The sequence below is a fragment of the Mauremys mutica genome, chromosome 11, assembly GCF_020497125.1.
Source record: "Mauremys mutica isolate MM-2020 ecotype Southern chromosome 11, ASM2049712v1, whole genome shotgun sequence".
Lineage (NCBI taxonomy): Eukaryota > Metazoa > Chordata > Testudines > Geoemydidae > Mauremys > Mauremys mutica.
Genome location: NC_059082.1, coordinates 75,343,292 through 75,362,783, shown reverse-complemented (window position 1 = coordinate 75,362,783; position 19,492 = coordinate 75,343,292). Strand labels below are relative to the sequence as shown.

The 19,492-nt window shown below is 51.7% G+C and overlaps 1 protein-coding gene across 8 annotated transcripts; it reads right to left on the bottom strand.

Annotated features, from left to right (window-relative positions):
• Positions 1–462: 462 nt before the first annotated feature.
• On the bottom strand, positions 463–19,334 carry CHST12 (carbohydrate sulfotransferase 12). Of its 8 annotated transcripts, none has more exons than XM_044978724.1 (3): positions 19,131–19,334; positions 15,222–15,278; positions 464–2,410 (listed from the first exon to the last, which is right to left on the bottom strand). In XM_044978724.1, the coding sequence occupies exon 3, from the start codon at positions 2,314–2,316 to the stop codon at positions 1,057–1,059; it is 1,260 nt and encodes a 419-aa protein (XP_044834659.1). In that variant the 5' UTR covers positions 2,317–2,410; positions 15,222–15,278; positions 19,131–19,334; the 3' UTR covers positions 464–1,056. The 8 variants fall into 8 exon arrangements, with proteins under 8 accessions (XP_044834663.1, XP_044834662.1, XP_044834660.1 ...); XM_044978723.1 differs by having other exon boundaries at positions 19,106–19,152; XM_044978721.1 differs by lacking the exon at positions 19,131–19,334 and adding an exon at positions 18,716–18,768.
• Between the last annotated feature and the right edge of the window lie 158 nt (positions 19,335–19,492).

The window sequence follows — 19,492 nt, the reverse complement described above, 5'->3', positions numbered from 1 at the left end:
GCTCCCAGGTGGCTGTTCTCTGTTTAGCTGCTTTTTGTTTATTGGAAACCCGGTTGCTGATATCTGCAGACAGCGTCATCCAGGAGCAAGCTCAGCACACAAGCACATGGAGAGGTAGGAACGACCACATAAAAGAGAGAAGGAGAACAGCCTCGGAGCACTGACAATGGCAGATCTGAGATAACAGCCCACTCCCACGCGGTTACCACAGAACAGGATGCTGTTAACACAGCCGTACCATGCACACAGTCTGCCGGAACTGCCACGCTACTGCTGAGGAAAAAAGGCTTTACAAGTGATCTGGACTTCCTATGGGTGAAACTCCCGCCGATGCCTATACACTCACATAGGCCCAGGGAGAATTTCTTCCTGAAACAAGAAAGGGTTTTTAACTCTTGGGCACCAAGCGTCCCATCCCCTCTTCCAGACCCACTCTCTTTGCCCGACTTGCCTTTGCCAATTCCCCAGTCACCTGCTTTGGTCCCCATGCACCAGTCTGTCATTGCTTGCACTCCAGCTGTGCAACGTCATGCTCAATCTAACCTACTGGGGGCCAGATTCAGACCCGGCATAAGCAGGGACAAGTGCCCTAAGATCAACGGGGCGGTGCCTGCACACACCAGCTCTGAGTTTAGCCTCCAGTGTTTTGTAAACCCCGGGCACTCCTGGAAGTGGTGCCTCCACAGCACACGACAGCACTGAGACAACACATAAGGGCAGGGGCATTGTTTTTTACTCCACCTCTTCCTTCACCACAACACGCAATTTGTATTAAATATTTTAAATATATTAATTTTAAAAAAGTATTAATAAAAAGCGACCGAAGGACACAGCCGACAGAGTGAACGAGGACGTCTTCTGATTGCAAAGGGAGGGGGGAGGGTCTTCTGGTGATGTTCAGCTGGCTGGAGTATCCTGGATTCTTGCAAATTTGGAAGGGGATGAGTAGAAAAAATATACTAAATTTTATCTTCCTGGGTTGGGAGATTAAGAGGAGGATACTGTGAAGTTTTAAATATTTTTGGTAACCCCCCCTCCCCCCATTTCCAATTGCTTTTAGTCTTTAAGCAAATTTTCTGGTTTGGGGTAGCCAAAGAGTACAAAATCAGCCTCGTAAAGTTTGTAGAGCTGCTGCCTCCAGGCCAGAGGGATTTTGGCAAACCAGTCCTCCTCCCAGCTGCTGGCAGTCCTGTTCCGGTAGCTGGGGGGGAAGTGGAGGAGCCTGTCCACCTTGAGAAGCTGCAGCAGATGAGCCGCGTCTTCGTTGAGGGTCTCCAGCTTCCCAACAAAGTCATAGTCTATCTGGCACGGATGGCACAAGCGGTAAACTTGCCTCCAGTGCTCATTGAAAGGGGCCATCTTCTCTGTCCGGGGGTCCAGTAAGTACTGGATGAAGTCAGGGAAGGAGACTTTGAGGCCCGCCCTGAAGGCCTCGCTAACAGAGGTGGGGAGGTTGGTGTGGTTGGAGTAGAGCTTCAGCATGGGTATGGCAAAGCGCCGGTAGAACTCCTCATTCTCCAGCTCAAACTTGCTGCGGAAGGCAGAGATGAGCCGCACGAAGGGATCGCGTACAAAGAGGAACTTGGTGTATTTCTTCAGCTTGATCTTCATGAGGTGGCGGGAGAACTTTCCGTAGCGGCGCCAGAACTTGTTGAAAGTCAGGTGGGTGCTGGAGTTGTGGACGTGCTCTCGGGGAATGTCCAGGGGGTCCCGGTAGGGGGCACCCTGATCCAGCAGGCTCTCACTCAGCACGATCATCACCCGCTTCCAGTTGGTGCAGGCCACTTTGGGGACATAGCAATAGATGATGCCGTGGCGGTCATCCACGATCAGGTGGTTCAGCTCGTAGTTGGGGATGTCGTCAAAGGAACGTTCCTTAGCGGGGAAGGCGAAGCTGGAATTGGCACAGAACTCACGCAGTGTCCTCCGCCGCTCAGCCTGCAGCTTCTCCTGGTCCAGACTCACTCTGGCAATGCGGGTGGACCAGTCATAGCCTCTCACATTCTCCTCCAGGTTGCCCAAGACAGGCCTGCTGGAGCCCTGAAGTGGGGCCTGCTCCATCTTTCTGTTCAAGGGGCCATTCTGCCTCAGGCCAGAACTCAGTAGCTTCTCTAAAAACTCATCCACATCCAACAAGCCTTCGCGGTCTTCATCCTGAGCAGCGGTGGGTGGAGTGCCCGGTGCATGAGGCCTGGAGAAGGACGTGTGCAGGTAGAAATGAGCCGTCCCCACGTTGTCCCAGTACACGATGATCAGCAGGATCATGAAGACGGAACCCAGCACCACCGAGAGGCGGAACAGCCGTGCTCTGGTCATCCTGGCTGTTGCTAGGGTGGTCTCTTTCTCCTGAGTTCACCTCAGCCTCACACAGTGGTGCTTGGGATACCACATTGTGCTGCTGACAAGGAGCCTGGAAGGGTACAAAAAACAAAGTTAGTCAGTCTCCTGAGCACTCTGATGTAGAGCGACCCTGCAGGGTAACGGCTTCCATGTGGCCATACGTACTCCTCACCATAAGGTTTTGTATGACAGGTGCTGTATGAAACATCCTGTTCTCACCCAATTACACAAAGACCACTAGCCCTCATGAGGTTAAATAAAGGCCTTCCCCCTTGATGTGGCCCAGCATCAGACATACAAGTCGATAGCATAACCAGTTGCTGCCACCCTACTTACTGGGTTGCAGGCGGTTGGGGATCAGAAAGTGAAAGTAACTGGGTTCTTAGGCATGGTGCTGCAGGTTAGTGCGGACAGGCCCTGCCAAGAGAGGGCTCTGGCTACATTAGAGGATTGTTGGAGTCAAAGTCAGTTGTCATCTTCTGCAATTTTATCGTGAGTGTTGCAACAGTCGGTGTTTTTCTTAAGGACTCCTGCTCTGAGAGTCATGTGAGTACTTGAGACTCTCCACTTCCATTACAAAAAAATAAAAATAAGATTCCAGCCCTCATGAGATAAGCTTGTAAACATGAACCACTAAGTCTCAAAAAGCAGAAAGAACATAAAAATTAGACATAATTAATTTATTTAAACTCATTTTTTAAACCAATATTATTCATGTCGGGGGCCTGCCTCATGATTTTTGAATTCTTGACGTTAGCAATCCCATAATGTGGTCTGACCTCCTTCATTCAGATGCCCCTAAAGCCACAATACTGTGTTGAAAACAGAGATTCTATTAGGTGAATGGGCATGAAGGGTGTCATTGCTGGGGACATCAGAGGTCAAAATTCCTCTCTCTCTATGGACTGTGAGTTGGCCCAGTGCTATGCCTTATCTAATCTCTGTTCGAATGTATCCACGGATGATAACTCAATGACCTCTCTTGGCAGTTACTCCCTTGTCTATTTGCTTTTGCCACAAGGAGTTTTTCCTATGATTTAATCCAAACTTGCCTCTAATTTATAAAGGGACCAGGCCCCGATAAAAATCTTATTTAACGTTCTTCAGGGTTTTACATTGGCTGTGTGACTACTGAGATCATGCAGCTTCCGGGTTGCTCCAGCCAAGAGAAACCTGTCCTGGTTTTCTGGAATGTGTTCAGCAGGGGGGCCTCTTGTCAGGCCCAACATATTTTGCATTTCTTATAGCATCCCAGCCATATTAGCTAAGCCTCACACGCCCCGTGGCAGGCGGTGCTATCCAGTTACAGACAGAGAAACTGAAGCACAGAGGTTAAAATACTCGCTCAATGTCTGTCACCATAGATTGTGTCAGAGTATGGAACAGAACCCAGATTTCCTAACTTCCCCTCACTAGCTGCACATGTGGTCCCAGAGGGAGGTTTGTGGAAGGGAAACAGCTGTATACCCCACTCCCAAGCACGGATGCATTTTTTCTAAGCAGGGTATCCATGCAAGGTGAGGGCTGGGGAGCCAAGCAAGCTGAATGCAGTGGCCCTCAGCTCCTCCCCAATTTAGCTCTTCATTTAGTCAGACCCGCAGCGGGGAAAAAGCTTGAGAGCTGAGGACTGCCCCACAAGCAAAGCCTCTCCGGTGGCTTAATGCAAGGTAAGAGGGAGCAAGGAACAGACAGCGGGTCAGAGCAGCATGGCCCAGTGGACAGGACACTGGACTGGGACTCAGGTTCTCCATGGTCTATTCCCACCTCTGCCACTGACCCGCTGTGTGACCCTGACACGTCACTTCACCTCCCTGGACCTCTGTTCCCCCTCCCGTCAACTTTCTGTCTGTTTTGACTACAGAATCATTACAGCAGGAGCTCTCTCTTATAATGGGATTGTACAGTGCCTAGCACAAATGGGCCTCTCTCACTTGGGGCCTCTAGACGCTACTGTAATACAAATAATCAATAATAATACACAAGAGGGGAGAGAGACACTGAGTTGCCTTTTTGCACCTCACTCAGCATGGATGGGGAAACTGGCCAGCTCTGTTTATTGTCAATTTCACGTCTTAGTTGTGATGCAGGAGCCGGATTCTGCAGCATTCAGCTCTCACAAAACCCAAACTGTTTGCACTGAAACCGATGTATTTATTTACTTTGAAGTTTCATGATTTTCCCCCACCCCCTAAAATTCTATTTATTTTCTGTAAACAAAACCAAGGTTTTGGGGATTAGCATCGTTCAAAGGTCATCGCTCCTGATTCCCCCTCCCCCCCCAATCAACTCCAAATAATTCTTCTCCTTGCCCTCTTGCAGTATATCAAGACTATTCAGCCACTCTCTCTGCTCCTTAAAGGACCTTAGAAGCATCTTAGACAGTGCTCCTTTCATGAAGGTCAACTCAGACTAGTGAGGGCAGGACAACAGTTCAAATAACTAAGCTGGGACTAAGTTGGTGACATTTGGAAATTCAATTCATAAACCCCAAGCAATTAGTATTATTCTTTCAATTGCTGTAGCACCTAGGAGCCCTAGTCATGGCAAGGAGCCCATGGTAGTAGGTGCTGCACAAACGCTGAACAAAATAGATGATCCCTGCCCCAAAGAGCTTACAAGTAGCGGTAACGCTGTGAGCATTTGTGCACAAGTTAACTTCCTGCAAAATACACGTGATGCGTCACCCGCATTGATATTGATAGCACTACATGCACATGGACAAAGAAAACAATTTGGAAGGTAACTGAGCAGAGTCATGTTGGCAGCCAGCAGGATAGCAATGCACGTTGCTTGGCTCAGCAGCCAAGGGAAAAATGGTCTTGCAGTTAAAGCAGAAGGCCAGGAGTCTGGAGATCCAGAGTCTATTCCCAGCTCCCTGAGGGAACTTGGGCCAGTCACTTGCAGCCAAATTTTCAAAAGTGGCCTCTGATTTTAGAAGCTCAACTCAAGGCACCTTGAGCGCTCTCAGTGCCCACTGACTTCCAACGGGCGCTGTAGGCACTCAGCACTTGTGGAAACCGGCCTCTTGTTGGGCTCCCAAAAACTGACCTACCCAAAATAAGTGACCACTTTTGAAAATGTTGGTCTTGGCCTCCCTGTCTCAGTTTCCCCACCTGTAAAATAGGTACAGTGTAGGTGAGTATTATGACAGGGTAATTATGCTGTTTAGTTCATTAATCTTTGTAAAGCCCTTTGAGTTCATTGGATGGATGGCAGGCAGGGGCCAGGGAAGTGCAACACATTAGAGTGGTTAGAAGGTTCCCAGTATTTTCAGAGAAAGAATCATTTTTCTATTTTAAAACCTCTCTCTTGGATGAGATGTTACTTAGGAAGGTGAATAAAAAGGTGTTAACTGCACAATCGCACTCCCGAGGAGCATTTAGACTATCAACAGAGAAAAGCACCAATTAAAAAACCAACCCCCCCTAAAACCCAAAAGCAGCCCTTTCTGCTGACATCTCCATTCCGTTTAACAGCCTCAAAACAAACCATATCCACATCAGTTATGAAAACAAAACCATTCGTGCACATTAAGTAGCTCTGAAAGGAGCCTTTTCAAAACCAGCGCTGGGGTTCTTTCCTCCCAAAATGCTGAGGCTGTTTGCCAGCCAGTTCACACACACATGGCCTCTCAGGGCAGCAACAATTCCACGTCGTAAAGGGAGAGACATTAAAAATAAAGAGCACCGGCCAAATCCGAGCAGCGCCCGGCAACAGTACAACATCTGAAGCGTATTGGGATTCATGGCTAGGAGGGGATTCTTCATGGAACCTCGTGTGCTGCACCACACCCAATGGGCACGGAGACTGGGATGGGTTAGACAAACTCTGAAATCATCGGTAGTGAATTTTCTCTACATATGGGAAATTTGCAGGGAAGGGAAGAATCTAAAGAAGCCAAGAGCAAGGCCGTTGGATTATTGGCATGCAAAGTTAGCATGGGGTCAGCATCTGCTTTGAGACACTGCACTCCATCCAGATGAATCAGGATAAACAAAACACAGCAACCAAACCCCTCCCCCGGTTGTAAACTAAACAAAAATGGCGCAGAGGGAAAACTCCACAACAAAGTCCAGTAACACAGCTCTGGGTACATGTGCCCTGGAGACAATCACACTTCCCTCTTTCCCACATGCGAGCCAAAGCATCACAGAATCATAGAACTGGAAGGGACCTCGCGAGGTCATCTAGTCCAGTCTCCTGCACTCATGGCAGGACTAAGTATTATCTAGCCCATCCCTGACAGGTGTTTGTCCAACCTGCTCTTAAAAATCTCCAATGATGGAGACTCCACAACCTCCCTAGGCCATTTATTCCAGTGCTTAACCACACTGACAGTTTGGAAGTTTTCCTAATGTCCAACCTAAACCTCCCTTGCTGCAATTTAAGCCCATTGCTTCTTGCCCTATCTTCAGAGGTTAAGAAAAACAATTTTTCTTCCTCCTTCTTGTAACAACCTTTTACATACTTGAAAACTGTTATCATGTCCCCTCTCAGTCTTCTCTTTTCCAAACTAAACAAACCCAATTTTTTCAATCTTCCCTCCTCGGTCATGTTTTCTAGACCTTTAATAATTTGTTGCTCTTTTCTGGACTCTCTCCAATTTGTCCACATCCTTCCTGAAATAGTGGTGCCCAGAACTGGACACAATACTCCAGTTGAGGCCTAATCAGCACAGAGTGGAGCGGAAGAATCACTTTTCATATCTTGTTTACAACACTCCTGCTAATACATCCTAGAATGATCACTTTTTTTTTGCAACAGTGTTGCACTGTTGACTCATATTTAGCTTGTGATCCACGCTGACCCCCAGATCCCTTTCCGCATACTCCTTCCTAGGCAGTCATTTCCCATTTTATGTGTGTGCAACTGATTGTTCCTTCCTAAATGGAGTACTTTACATTTGTCCTTATTGAATTTCATCCTATTTACTTCAGACCATTTCTGCAGTTTGTCCAGATCATTTTGAATTATAATCCTATCCTCCAAAGCACTTGCAACCCCTCCCAGCTTGGTATCGTCCGCAAACTTTATAAGTATACTCTCTATGTCATTATCTAAATCATTGATGAAGATATTGAACAGAACCAGACCCAGAACCGATCCCTGCGGGACTCCACTCATTATGCCCTTCCAGCATGACTGTGAACCACTGATAACTACTCTCTGGGAACGGTTTTCCAACCAGTTTTGCACCCACCTTATAGTAGCTCCATCTAGGTTGTATTTCCCTAGTTTGTTTATGAGAAGGTCATGCGAGACAGTATCAAAAGCTTTACTAAAGTCAAGATATACCACGTCTATCGCTCCCCCCAATCCACCAGGCTTGTTACCCCATCAAAGAAAGCTATCAGGTTGGTTTGACACAATTTGTTTTTGACAAATCCATGTGACTGTTACTTATCACCTTATTATCTTCTAGATGTTTGCAAATTGATGGCTTAATTATTTGCGCCATTGTCTTTCCGGGTACAGAAGTTAAGCTGACTGGTCTGTAATTCCCTGGCTTGTCCTTATTTTCCTTTTTTTATAGATGGACACTATATTTGCCCTTTTCCAGTCTTCTGGAATCTCTCCCGTCTTCCATGACTTTTCAAAGATAATCGCTAACGGCTCAGAGAGCTCCTCAGTCAGCTCCTTGAGTATTCTAGGATGCATTTCATCAGGCCCTGCTGACTTGAAGACATCTAATTTGTCCAAGTAATTTTTAACTTGTTCTTTCCCTATTTTAGCCTCTTCTGATCCTACCTCATTTTCACTGGCATTCACCATGCTAGACGTCCAATCACCACCAACCTTCTTGGTGAAAACCGAAACAAAAAGGCATTAAGCACCTCTGCCATTTCCACATTTTCTGTTATTATTTCCCCCCACACACTTATTGAGTAACGGGTCTACCTTGTCCTTGGTCTTCCTCTTGCTTCTAACGTATTTGTAGAGTGTTTTCTTGAAACCTTTAATGTCTCTAGCTAGTTTGATCTCATTTTGTGCCTTGGTCTTTCTAATTTTGTCCCTAAATACTTATTTGTTTATATTCATCCTTTGTAATTTGCCCTAGTTTCCACTTTTTGTAGGACTCTTTTGATTTTTAGATCACTGATCAACTTGGGTTTGTACCCCCACAAATGCATTGCAATGTAGACAGACTACAGACCAGGCCCTCTGCTGCAGCACACCTGCTTAATGCTGCACCAATGGCAGATTGTGGCTGTAAAGCTGGATGATCCCTCCCCAAAGGGAATCCTCTTCCTAGTAACCGAGATGGGGCTGAACTGAAATCCCCAGGTCGGAACATTCCCAAGCTGTGGGGAAGTTCAGATCCAGGTTCAAATGGGGCTCCCCCTTCTGTAAGGGGCCAAAGTAGCCATCCAAACACCCACAAACTCATCCCTGCTCTCTGAGCACTGTCCTAATCATCCCAATTAGCATTTTGACCCCACCCCACCCAGGGCTCTCAAAGTACTTCTCCAGCTTTAACTAGACCCTCTCTGGGAAGACCATTTCAAAGCCAGGAAAGAGACTGGATTTTCAGAGATGCGAAGCACCCACGCTCTCACTGACTTCAAGTGGGGTGGTAGGTGCCCAGCACCTCTGAAGTACACACAGGCCCAGGTGGCACAGTGGGTCCGTGACAGAATGGGATTAGAACGCAGGAATCCCATTACCTAGCCCCTGGATCTAACCACTAGGCTACCCCATTAGGACTAGGCTAAATACGTGCTAATAAACAGAAGAGCAGTGAAAGATTAGGGCTTTGAATCAGCGTTTCAGCTCAGTTTGTCCAAAAACACTTAAAATGCTCAATTTAGGGATTTTTATTTAATGCATTTGCTTGCACTGATGAGGTATGAAAGGGCCAACGACCAAGAGTGGCTGGTGATCTATCGCTTTGCACTGCAGCACCAAGCATTGAGATATGGGTCTTGGACTCAGCCTCTTGTTCTGTACGTCAGCAGGGATTGGAAGAGGATAGAATACATTCCATTCTGAGGAGTAAGAAAGCAGGTATTACTCAGCAATAATTCTCTAGGCGAGGTCAGTTAAGACGAGGGCTGACTGGATCTAAGAGATGCCTAGGAAGATGCAAAGGGGTAAACGGTAACGTGTGTGTATATGCAGGGCGCATGGCAGCACGCCCTGGCTTGAAGTGGTTTCCATCCTATACAGGGTTTACAGTTTGGTTCAATGGCTCTCAGCACCCCCCCTATACAAATTGTTCCAATGCCACTACGCGGATGTTTATATGCCAATACTTAGGCTCGCAGTCTCAGCCCATTCATGGGAGATTTGGAATGCTGCTGCTTGGCAAATTGCTTTTTTGTTGTTTGTCTGTATCTGTCAGCCTGGTAGGTCTGTGAATTCTTTGCAGAAGGGACTGTTTTCTATTCTGGGTGTGTACAGTGCCCAGAATAGTGGGTTCCCCCAATTCTGGCTGGAAGCATTAGATGCTACTGGGATGCAATTAAATAATAATAATAATAATGTTTCAAAGAGAATCGTTCACTTGCAAACGCTACCCCAATCACCCTCCATAACATGGTGCAGACACAGCAGCCTGCCAGCACTAGTGTGAAATCTCCCACGCCAAGACGCCCTTTCTCAAGTAACGGACGTGTTAGCCTTACCAAAACGCAGCGTTTAGCATTGTAGCAAACACTCGCAGGCCTCTGATCATTGGAAGGATGTTCATTTTGAAAGCCATTGAATCCATGCAGCTTTACCGAGCCCACCCCAAGGGCTCAAGCCTGCTTTCCAGGGTACAGCACACCATCTGCCAGAACACAGATTGATTTTCCAAGATACATACCAATGATCAGCGGAGGATCAAACCAAATCCTCTCCTGTTAACTCGGTCAGTGCCATATTCACTGACGGGATTTCTATCAGAAACCCTTAATGGGACTTAGTTAAACTAAGCCAACTAATGCAGGGGGAAAAACAAACACATTCTGTCAATTGTTATTTTCTCTCTTTTTCAGTGTCAGTGTGATTTTAGTACTAATAAAAGATGCCAGGCTGAAAGCATTGGAGACTAAAGGTATCTATATATATACACAGAGAACAGGGGTCTGAGCCGGGTGCCTGAGCCATAACCTGAAGAGACAACCTCTACAGGTGAGTAGGGAGTTCGCACTATATGGCACATGCAGCCCTTGGTCTCAAAGCTGGGAATGCCAGCAAGAATACCCTTCAATGCCAATTAAGGTGGTGGTATTTGTGACGTCGATGCCTGCCAAGTGGGACCCGGGCTAAGCACCACACTCATTTCATACAGGCCAGTTAACAGCCATTGGGATGGTAATAACTTTTAGCTATGACTGACCTGGCCTGGATTGGAACCAGTGACTGGCTCTCCCTCTCATTAGTAAGCATGGCTATTTATCTCAGGTGACAACAGGCACAGATGTCACAGTAACCACCAGAGACAGTGGCTCCTAACCTCTGGCATAGAGCCAGGGTGTTTGTCATAGGTGATACCAGACACCTCTGTGTTCTTGGGGAACCAGGGTGCAGTATCCAGCCTGACTCATGAAAGACTTCCCCTCCACCCCCCAGTCTCTGCTTAAACCAAAACCCATCAGAGGAAAAAACTTGCAGAGAGCAGTGAAGGGTGTTGGGAGACCCCTCCTGACAAGGGTGACAAGATTAAGACATCCCCATTAGCATACAGAATGGAGAGCAGAGACAACTCCCCCAGCCTTATCTGCATGAAAGATGGAACAGGAAGACATCTCAATTTGCATACGGAATGGAGAACCAAGAACCACACTGAATTCTGGGACCAGAAAAAGCAGGGAAGCACTGCATCATGGGAATCGCTGCTCCAGATGCTAATGAACCTATGTCTGCACACACCCAGCTCAGCAATTATCAGACCAATTCTAGTAATGAATCCTTAATTGATATCCAAATAGTGAAGCCGCCTAGTTGCATTGTGAGCTCCCTGGAAGAAAACACCACACATAGCCAAGAGTGATCAGCTCCTTTTGTCTAGTCTAAAGAAAACCCTTGAGTTATCAGCCTTGCCTATAAACAAATCTATTGTTCTCCCTTGAACAATTGTATTTTCTCTACAAAAATCCCTACTCACCCTCCAGTCAGGGTTCTGATGCTTAGATCCAAACTCTGCATCAGTTCCACTAGGACTCCGTACTCTCCTGACTGATCGTGCTGGGGACTCTGCCTGCCTCCTGCCCTCAGGACTCTCAGCTACCAGCATCATCTGGGAACCCCGACCAGTTCAAAAAAGCTTCAGGGAGTGGTGAGATCCCCTTCTCTCTCTCTCTCTCTCTTTTCATTTTTCCTTTCTACCTTAGGTATTAACCTTTAATAATGTAGGTTATGTTGGTTTAGCCTCCTTGTGTAGTTATCACCAGTATTCAATAAATAACTTGTATGGTTAAGCTGGTTGCTTCTCTCTCTCTTGCTGAACCTTACTCTTTTGTGTTTTTAGCTTCCCCCATTCACTCTGCAGCAACGCTTCTTTTACCTAAGCTAAAGATCCCTGCAGTGCCCAAAATACTGTGGGGTTTGCTCATCAAGTAGGTTACTGCCAGTACAATTGTGATGTGAGAGTGGGGATAGGGCCGTGCTGAATCTGGGACACATAAGGGTAACAGCTTGAAAGTGCTGCTTGACCCAGTCCATGGAGCCCAGGGGCATATAAGGAGAGTCAGCTTGAAAGTGCTGCTTCATCCAGCCCAGTGAGTCCAGGGTCATATAAGGCAGGGGTCCCCAACCCCCGGTCCGCGGCCCGGTATCGGGCCGCGGCCTCTTAGAAACTGGGCCGCGAACCGACCCAGTGGACCTCCCGCAGGCGTGCCTGCGGGAGGTCTACCCGAGCCGCGGGACGAGCGCTCCCTCCGCAGTCATGCCTGCGGGAGGTCCGCTGCTCCCGCGGCTCAGCTGGACCGCCCGCAGGCACGCCGGCGGGAGGTCCACCGGCTCCGGTTGAGCTGCCACAGGCGTGCCTGCGGGCGGTCCATCTGAGCCGCGCGACCAGCGAACCGTCCGCAGTCATGCCTGCGGCAGCTCAACCGGAGCCGGTGGACCTCCCGCAGGCACGCCTGCGGGCGGTCCAGCTGAGCCGCGGGACGAGCGCTCCTGACCGGTCCCTGGTCCTGAAAAGGTTGGGGACCCCTGATATAAGGGGTCAGCTTGACAGTGCTGATTGACCCGGTCTGCTCAGACTTGCTCTGTTAATGTATGTGTGGGTGGGTGTGTGTTCACCCAGTTCTTGGGCTGGAGAAACAGGTCCACTGACTCCAGTGATTATTATTGCAATGGATTCCAGGACCCCCTCTTCCCCACTCCTAGGGCTTCTGGTTACACTTCCCCCTCCAGAGAAGCTGAAGATGCAGACCAGGCCCTCATCAATGAGGCTTAAGAGCTGTTGCTATCAGACCCATTTTCTTCTGTTCCTGGTCCTTTAACTTTTTTTTTTGGCGGGGGGAAGGGACTTGCACAATATAACAGGACACGAGACTTTAGAAAAATTGTCGCTTGCATTTTTTTGCCAAGACTTACCACATTTTTCCCTCATGACTGCCAGGGAACTCTGCTGTCCGTCACCTGAGCCATCCAGCCCCCTGACTCATAAATCTCCAAACCTCCAGCGGGATACGTTTAGTCAAGCGCATTTCAGGTTTTTATTTCAATATATGGTATAAAACGTTTGAGACCAACTCAGTGCTGAGGATCTGCTTTCTCCAAGAGGGGAAGCTCAGCACATTCTGACATCAGAGTCAGACCAGGACTGTGCTGATTTAGCCAAAACCAAGAAAGAATTTTGCTTATTTTCCCAACATTCAAAATAAACTGCTTCTCCCCCACACTGCAAAAATGCAAAGGCCTGTCTAGACAAGATACATTTGCATCAGTGTAACTACATCAGCGCAGTCACACTGATACAAACCCCTAGTGCAGACACAGATCGGGCTTACGCTAGTGCAGCCGTTCTCAAACTGTGGGCTGGGACCTCAAAGTGGGTCGCAACCCTGTTTTAATGGGGTCGCCAGGGCTGGCTTAGACTTGCTGGGGCCAGGGGCCAAAGCCAAAGCCCAATGTCTGGGCCGAAGCTGAAGGGCTTCAGCCTTGGGGCTGAGATTACAGGCCCCCGTCTGTGGCTGAAGCCCTTGGGCTTCAGCTTTTACCCCTCCCCCCCCGGGGCAGTGGGGCTTTTCCCCCGCTCCCCCAGAGTGGCAGGGATTGGGTGGGCTCAGGCTTCAGTCCCCACTCCTGGGGTCATGTAGTAAGTTTTTTTGCTATTGCATCTTAGCACAGTGTGGGCTATATACCTGGGGGGGTTGCAGAAGGCTGCAATTCATATTGTCTGAGTTTACACTAGAAACCCCTTTTGTAAGGCCAATTTTCAAGTGTTTATAGCTTTAGCATTTATAATTTACAGCTGCGATATTTTACTCCGTACTGAAACGTTGCCTATTGGGCTTCAGTGCAATTAATAAATTGCTTTATAGCTTAGTAGCTTTATAGCTTAGTAGTTAAGTGGGTTAGCAAAGGGCAAGTTCTGATGGCAACACTAGCTTGCAGCAGCCCACATGTTTATGAAACAAAGATTTCCCAGGAAAATGGTCATTTACCATTTTTCTTTCTGTCGTATCTGATCAAAGTCTGCTGTTCTCTGGTCTTTAGAGCCCAGGAGAGGGGGCACAGACCTCAGGCTATTTAATACCCTGTCCCAACTCAAGAGTGAAAACTTTTTAAAATGTCAAATGGGCTATTTTAAAATTATAACCCTAAGAGTCAGAGAGAAAAAGAAAAGCATAAAAACACCAGAGTGGGGATTTCCCCATCCAGTCACCACACCACAAACTTGTGAAGACCAATTAGGGACTGCCAGTTTCCAAAGCCATGGAAATGACCTGGGCTAATATAGGAAACACACAACTGAGTTACAAAACCCATTACACCGTGTATTGAAACAAACACGTTATTCGGCTGCACATGAAAGTGCAGAGTTCCCACACGTCCCAGCCAGCCAGGGCTGGGACTATGGAGGAAGATGACTGCACCACTCAAGTATCCTCTAGGACAGTGGTTCTCAAACTTTTTTTTCCACAGACCACTTGAAAATTGCTGAGGGTTTCAGCGGACCACTTAATGAACTTTCCAAATGCTGTTTGTACCGTTAGCTTTGGATAAAAGCGCTATATAAAAAAAACCCTTAATAATAAACTTTTTTTGTTCTACAAATAAAAGCACACAACTCTCATTTTAATATCAGTAGTCTTACCTTTCTAATGCGATTGATGTGCTCTCTCTACCCTGCCACAGCAGCCCCTGAGCAGGGAAGGGGCGGGGGGGGACGTCTCTCTCTCTCTCTTCCCCACCACAGCAGCCCCCAAGCTGGGACTAGGATGGAGGGGGGTCTCTCCCTCTCTCCAACAGCCCCCTCACTGGGACTAGGATGGAGGGGGGTGTCTCTCCCTCTCTCCGGCAGCCCTGAGCTGGGGCTGGGAAGGAGGGCCGTCTCTCCCCAGCAGCCCTGGAGCTGGGGAAAGTCGCCACTTTCTCTGGCCGCTGCAGCCCTACAGATCCCAAATGCCCCCCACCCCCTCTTCTCACCCCACTGCCCCTTCCCACCTACCCCCTATTCCCCCCAAGGCCACCACCTCACCCTTACCTGCACATCTTCTCCAGGGTCCAGGCATCTAATTAGTGGAGCCAAGCCTACGTGGCTCCACTAATTAGGCAGATGGCCCTTCATTTTCTTGTGTGCGGCCGCCCAGGAGCGCACCTTAGAGGGAACTTTCCACTGGTGGGCTGCAGACCACAGTTTGAGAACCTCTGCTCTAGGACTTAGCCACAGAAGAGAATTACAACTTCAAAAGGATTTACCAGCCCTTTTAGGCATAGCATACCTGCTGCTGATCCACTGGTGAAGGGGTGGGCTACATAAAGGTCTCATCATCCAGGGCCTAAATGCATGAAAAGAAGATACATGACCTACTACAAATAGCAGTCGATACAGATTATCTTTTATCAGATTTCTGCTCCCTTCTAAATTTCCATGCTAAACCCATGCAGTTATTTAAAAACCTAATATTACAGATCTGTTGTCCCAACTGTAGCCAGACTTGCAAATGTCTCATTTCATCAGCCTGATATAGGGTAGTGAGGCACTGAGCTAACTCTTTGATGGTTGCAGTATAAATACAGAGTGTCTCCACACCGGTTTGGAACCAGAGTAACTTCACTGACTTCAGCTGAGTCACTTGATTTACAGCAGTCTAATGAGCGGCGAATCAAGCCCAAAGATTAGATTGGGCTAGAATCAGGGCCATAGATTCCCACATCATAAGACTAGGGCCTTTCCCATCAAGGACAAAACATAAAACCCAGTCTCCACGTAGGCACTTCCACTCCTTCCCAGCTATTACTCTGCAATCTTGCTTCTATTTCTAGCTTCCACTGATTTTCGTTCAGATCCAAGCACAGAAGGAAAAAGGCAAATGGATGAATACACACGAAGGGGTGGGGAATATAGCAGGTCCAAAGTGATAAAGTACAGCTGGACTACACAAAGGGAAAATCACCCACCTCGCACCCATATCTGTATCAAGCAAAGTCCAGTCACAAGTGTAAAAGCTGCTTTAACGCTACCAAATTCCAACATCTGGGTTTGACAGAGATCAACAGAGACTCCCCATGGCCCCCATTCCTGGCAGCCAGCTGTTTCCAGCACCCTTGATATCCACAGCACTATCTCCCTCCCGACTCTCTGTCAGGTAATATCAGGAGCCCTGGCTGGACTTAGGCTACGATGCTGCCGAGAGTCCCCTGGAACCGTGGCCGGCAGCATTCCTAGCCCGTTCTGTGCTTTCCCAGGGGCACCCTGGGCTACACAGAGCCCTCTGAAAGCCTCACCCACAGCACCTGGCTTTCTGCCTTGAGTGCAGCTGCAGGCACAACAAGTCACCCCCGCACTGCCATCCCTCTGCACATACGCGGGCCACCAAGATCAATGACAGGAAGCTGGGCAGCTGGAGGAGGAACTGAACTGGTCCGTCTGAGCTTCACTATTAGTATTCACATTAACAAAACCGACCCAGCATTAAATGCAGGGAAATAAACCTGGGGTCAGCAGCACTGATGGCCAGCTGTGCCTAGAGGAGAGGGTCAGGTGTGCTGCACTCCAGGGGTGCCCTGGTGGAAGGGGCAAACCACATACCGTTGGCCAAGTGTGCCCGGAAGGGAGGGGCCATTGCACCCCAGGGATGGACGGGGGAACCCAGCACCGCTGGCCAGCTGTGCCCGGAAGGGAGGGGCCGTTGCACCCCGGGGATGGAGAGGGGAAGCCAGCACCGCTGGCCAGCTGTGTCCGGAGGGGAGGGGCCGTTGCACCCCGGGGATGGAGAGGGGAACCCAGCACCCCTGGCCAGCTGTGCCCGGAAGGGAGGGGCCGTTGCACCCCGGGGATGGAGAGGGGAACCCAGCACTCCTGGCCAGCTGTGTCCGGAGGGGAGGGGCCGTTGCACCCCGGGGATGGAGAGGGGAACCCAGCACCCCTGGCCAGCTGTGCCCGGAAGGGAGGAGCCGTTGCACCCCGGGGATGGAGAGGGGAAGCCAGCACCCCTGGCCAGCTGTGCCCGGAAGGGAGGGGCCGTTGCACCCCAGGGATGGAGAGGGGAACCCAGCACCCCTGGCCAGCTGTGTCCAGAAGGGAGGGGCCGTTGCACCCCGGGGATGGAGAGGGGAACCCAGCACCCCTGGCCAGCTGTGCCCGGAAGGGAGGGGCCGTTGCACCCCGGGGATGGAGGGGGGAACCCAGCACCCCTGGCCAGCTGTGCCCGGAGGGGCTGGGCCGTTGCACCCCGGGGATGGAGGGGGGAACCCAGCACCCCTGGCCAGCTGTGCCCGGAGGGGAGGGGCCGTTGCACCCCGGGGATGGAGAGGGGAACCCAGCACCCCTGGCCAGCTGTGCCCGGAAGGGAGGGGCCGTTGCACCCCGGGGATGGAGAGGGGAACCCAGCACCCCTGGCCAGCTGTGCCCGGAAGGGAGAGGCCGTTGCACCCCGGGGATGGAGAGGGGAACCCAGCACCCCTGGCCAGCTGTGTCCGGAAGGGAGGGGCCGTTGCACCCCGGGGATGGAGAGGGGAAGCCAGCACCCCTGGCCAGCTGTGCCCGGAAGGGCGGGGCCGTTGCACCCCGGGGATGGAGGGGGGAACCCAGCACCCCTGGCCAGCTGTGCCCGGAGGGGCGGGGCCGTTGCACCCCGGGGATGGAGGGGGAACCCAGCACCCCTGGCCAGCTGTGTCCGGAGGGGAGGGGCCGTTGCACCCCGGGGATAGAGGGGGGAACCCAGCACCCCTGGCCAGCTGTGCCCGGAAGGGAGGGGCCGTTACACCCCAGGGATGGAGAGGGGAACCCAGCACCCCAGGCCAGCTGTGCCCGGAGGGGAGGGGCCGTTGCACCCCGGGGATGGAGAGGGGAACCCGGCACCCCGGGGATGGAGAGGGGAACCCAGCACCCCTGGCCAGCTGTGCCCGGAGGGGAGGGGCCGTTGCACCCCGGGGATAGAGGGGGGAACCCAGCACCCCTGGCCAGCTGTGCCCGGAAGGGAGGGGCCGTTACACCCCAGGGATGGAGAGGGGAACCCAGCACCCCAGGCCAGCTGTGCCCGGAGGGGAGGGGCCGTTGCACCCCGGGGATGGAGAGGGGAACCCGGCACCCCGGGGATGGAGAGGGGAACCCGGCACCCCTGGCCAGCTGTGCCCGGAAGGGAGAGGCCGTTGCACCCCGGGGATGGAGAGGGGAACCCAGCACCCCTGGCCAGCTGTGCCCGGAGGGGAGGGGCCGTTGCACCCCGGGGATAGAGGGGGGAAGCCAGCACCCCTGGCCAGCTGTGCCCGGAAGGGAGGGGCCGTTACACCCCAGGGATGGAGAGGGGAACCCAGCACCCCTGGCCAGCTGTGCCCGGAAGGGAGGGGCCGTTGCACCCCGGGGATGGAGAGGGGAACCCAGCACCCCTGGCCAGCTGTGCCCGGAAGGGAGGGGCCGTTGTACCCCGGGGATGGAGGGGGGAACCCAGCACCGCTGGCCAGCTGTGCCCGGAGGGGAGGGGCCGTTACACCCCGGGGATGGAGGGGGGAACCCAGCACCGCTGGCCAGCTGTGCCCGGAGGGGAGGGGCCGTTACACCCCGGGGATGGGGAGGGGAACCCAGCACCCCTGGCCAGCTGTGCCCGGAGGGGAGGGGCCGTTACACCCCGGGGATGGAGGGGGGAACCCAGCACCCCTGGCCAGCTGTGCCCGGAGGGGAGTGGGACGCTGCGGACCCCTCGCACCTGGCTAGGGAGTCACGGCTCCATCCCAGCGCCCGGCCGGAGCCCCCGCCCCCGGGTCCCGCGCTCACCTCCGCCCGGAGCCGCTCGGCCAGCGGAGCCTCCAGCGGCGGCAGCCCCGACTCCTCCCCCTGAGCCGCCGCCTCTCGCGAGAAGCCGGCCGGGGGTCCGGCCAGCGGGGCCGCAGCGCAGGCGCCGCTCGGTCCAGCCGCGGCCCCCCCCGAGCCCCGCGCTGGCCGCTCGGCTCCCCCCGCCGGTGCCAGGAGCCCCGAGCGAGGTTCGGCCCCAGCCCCGGGCTCTCGGGGCGCGCCGCAGGGGCGAACTCTGCCCGGTCACCGGCGTTGTCACACACGGGAACGACTCTCCGCGCCCCCTTCTCCCCCCATCGCGGCGCTGCGTGCAGGGGGCCACCGGGATCCAATCCACGGGGAGCAACACGGTGGGGGCGAGGGAGACCTGACCTCTAGTCCCCACTCTGCCACGGACCTGCTCTTCATCCGCGGTCAAGCTGCTTAACTTCCATGCCTCAGTTTCCCTGTTTGTAAGATCTGGGCAGTACCAGCCTCTGTGGAGCACCTCGAGGCGCATGTGAAAGGCTTGCTATAAATGCAGAGTATGGATCCAGGCAGAAGGGCCCAGAGTATTTGGAGTTCATCCATCCAGGCTGAACGGCCTCTCTGTTCAGTCTCATTCACTGAGTGATCTATTCATACTGCCTTAAAGCAACTCTCTGCCAAGTCCCTCGCCCCTGCATTGCCTACTGGGACAGCTCTGCTCCCTTCTCTGGGACTTTTCCATGTCTCTTTCGGGGGGCAAATATTTCCTAACGGAACTAAATTGTTTATCCC

Bases quoted from the DNA above. Each gene is read 5' to 3' on its own strand.
- CHST12 (XM_044978724.1), bottom strand. From the start codon at position 2,316: ATGACCAGAGCACGGCTGTTCCGCCTCTCGGTGGTGCTGGGTTCCGTC.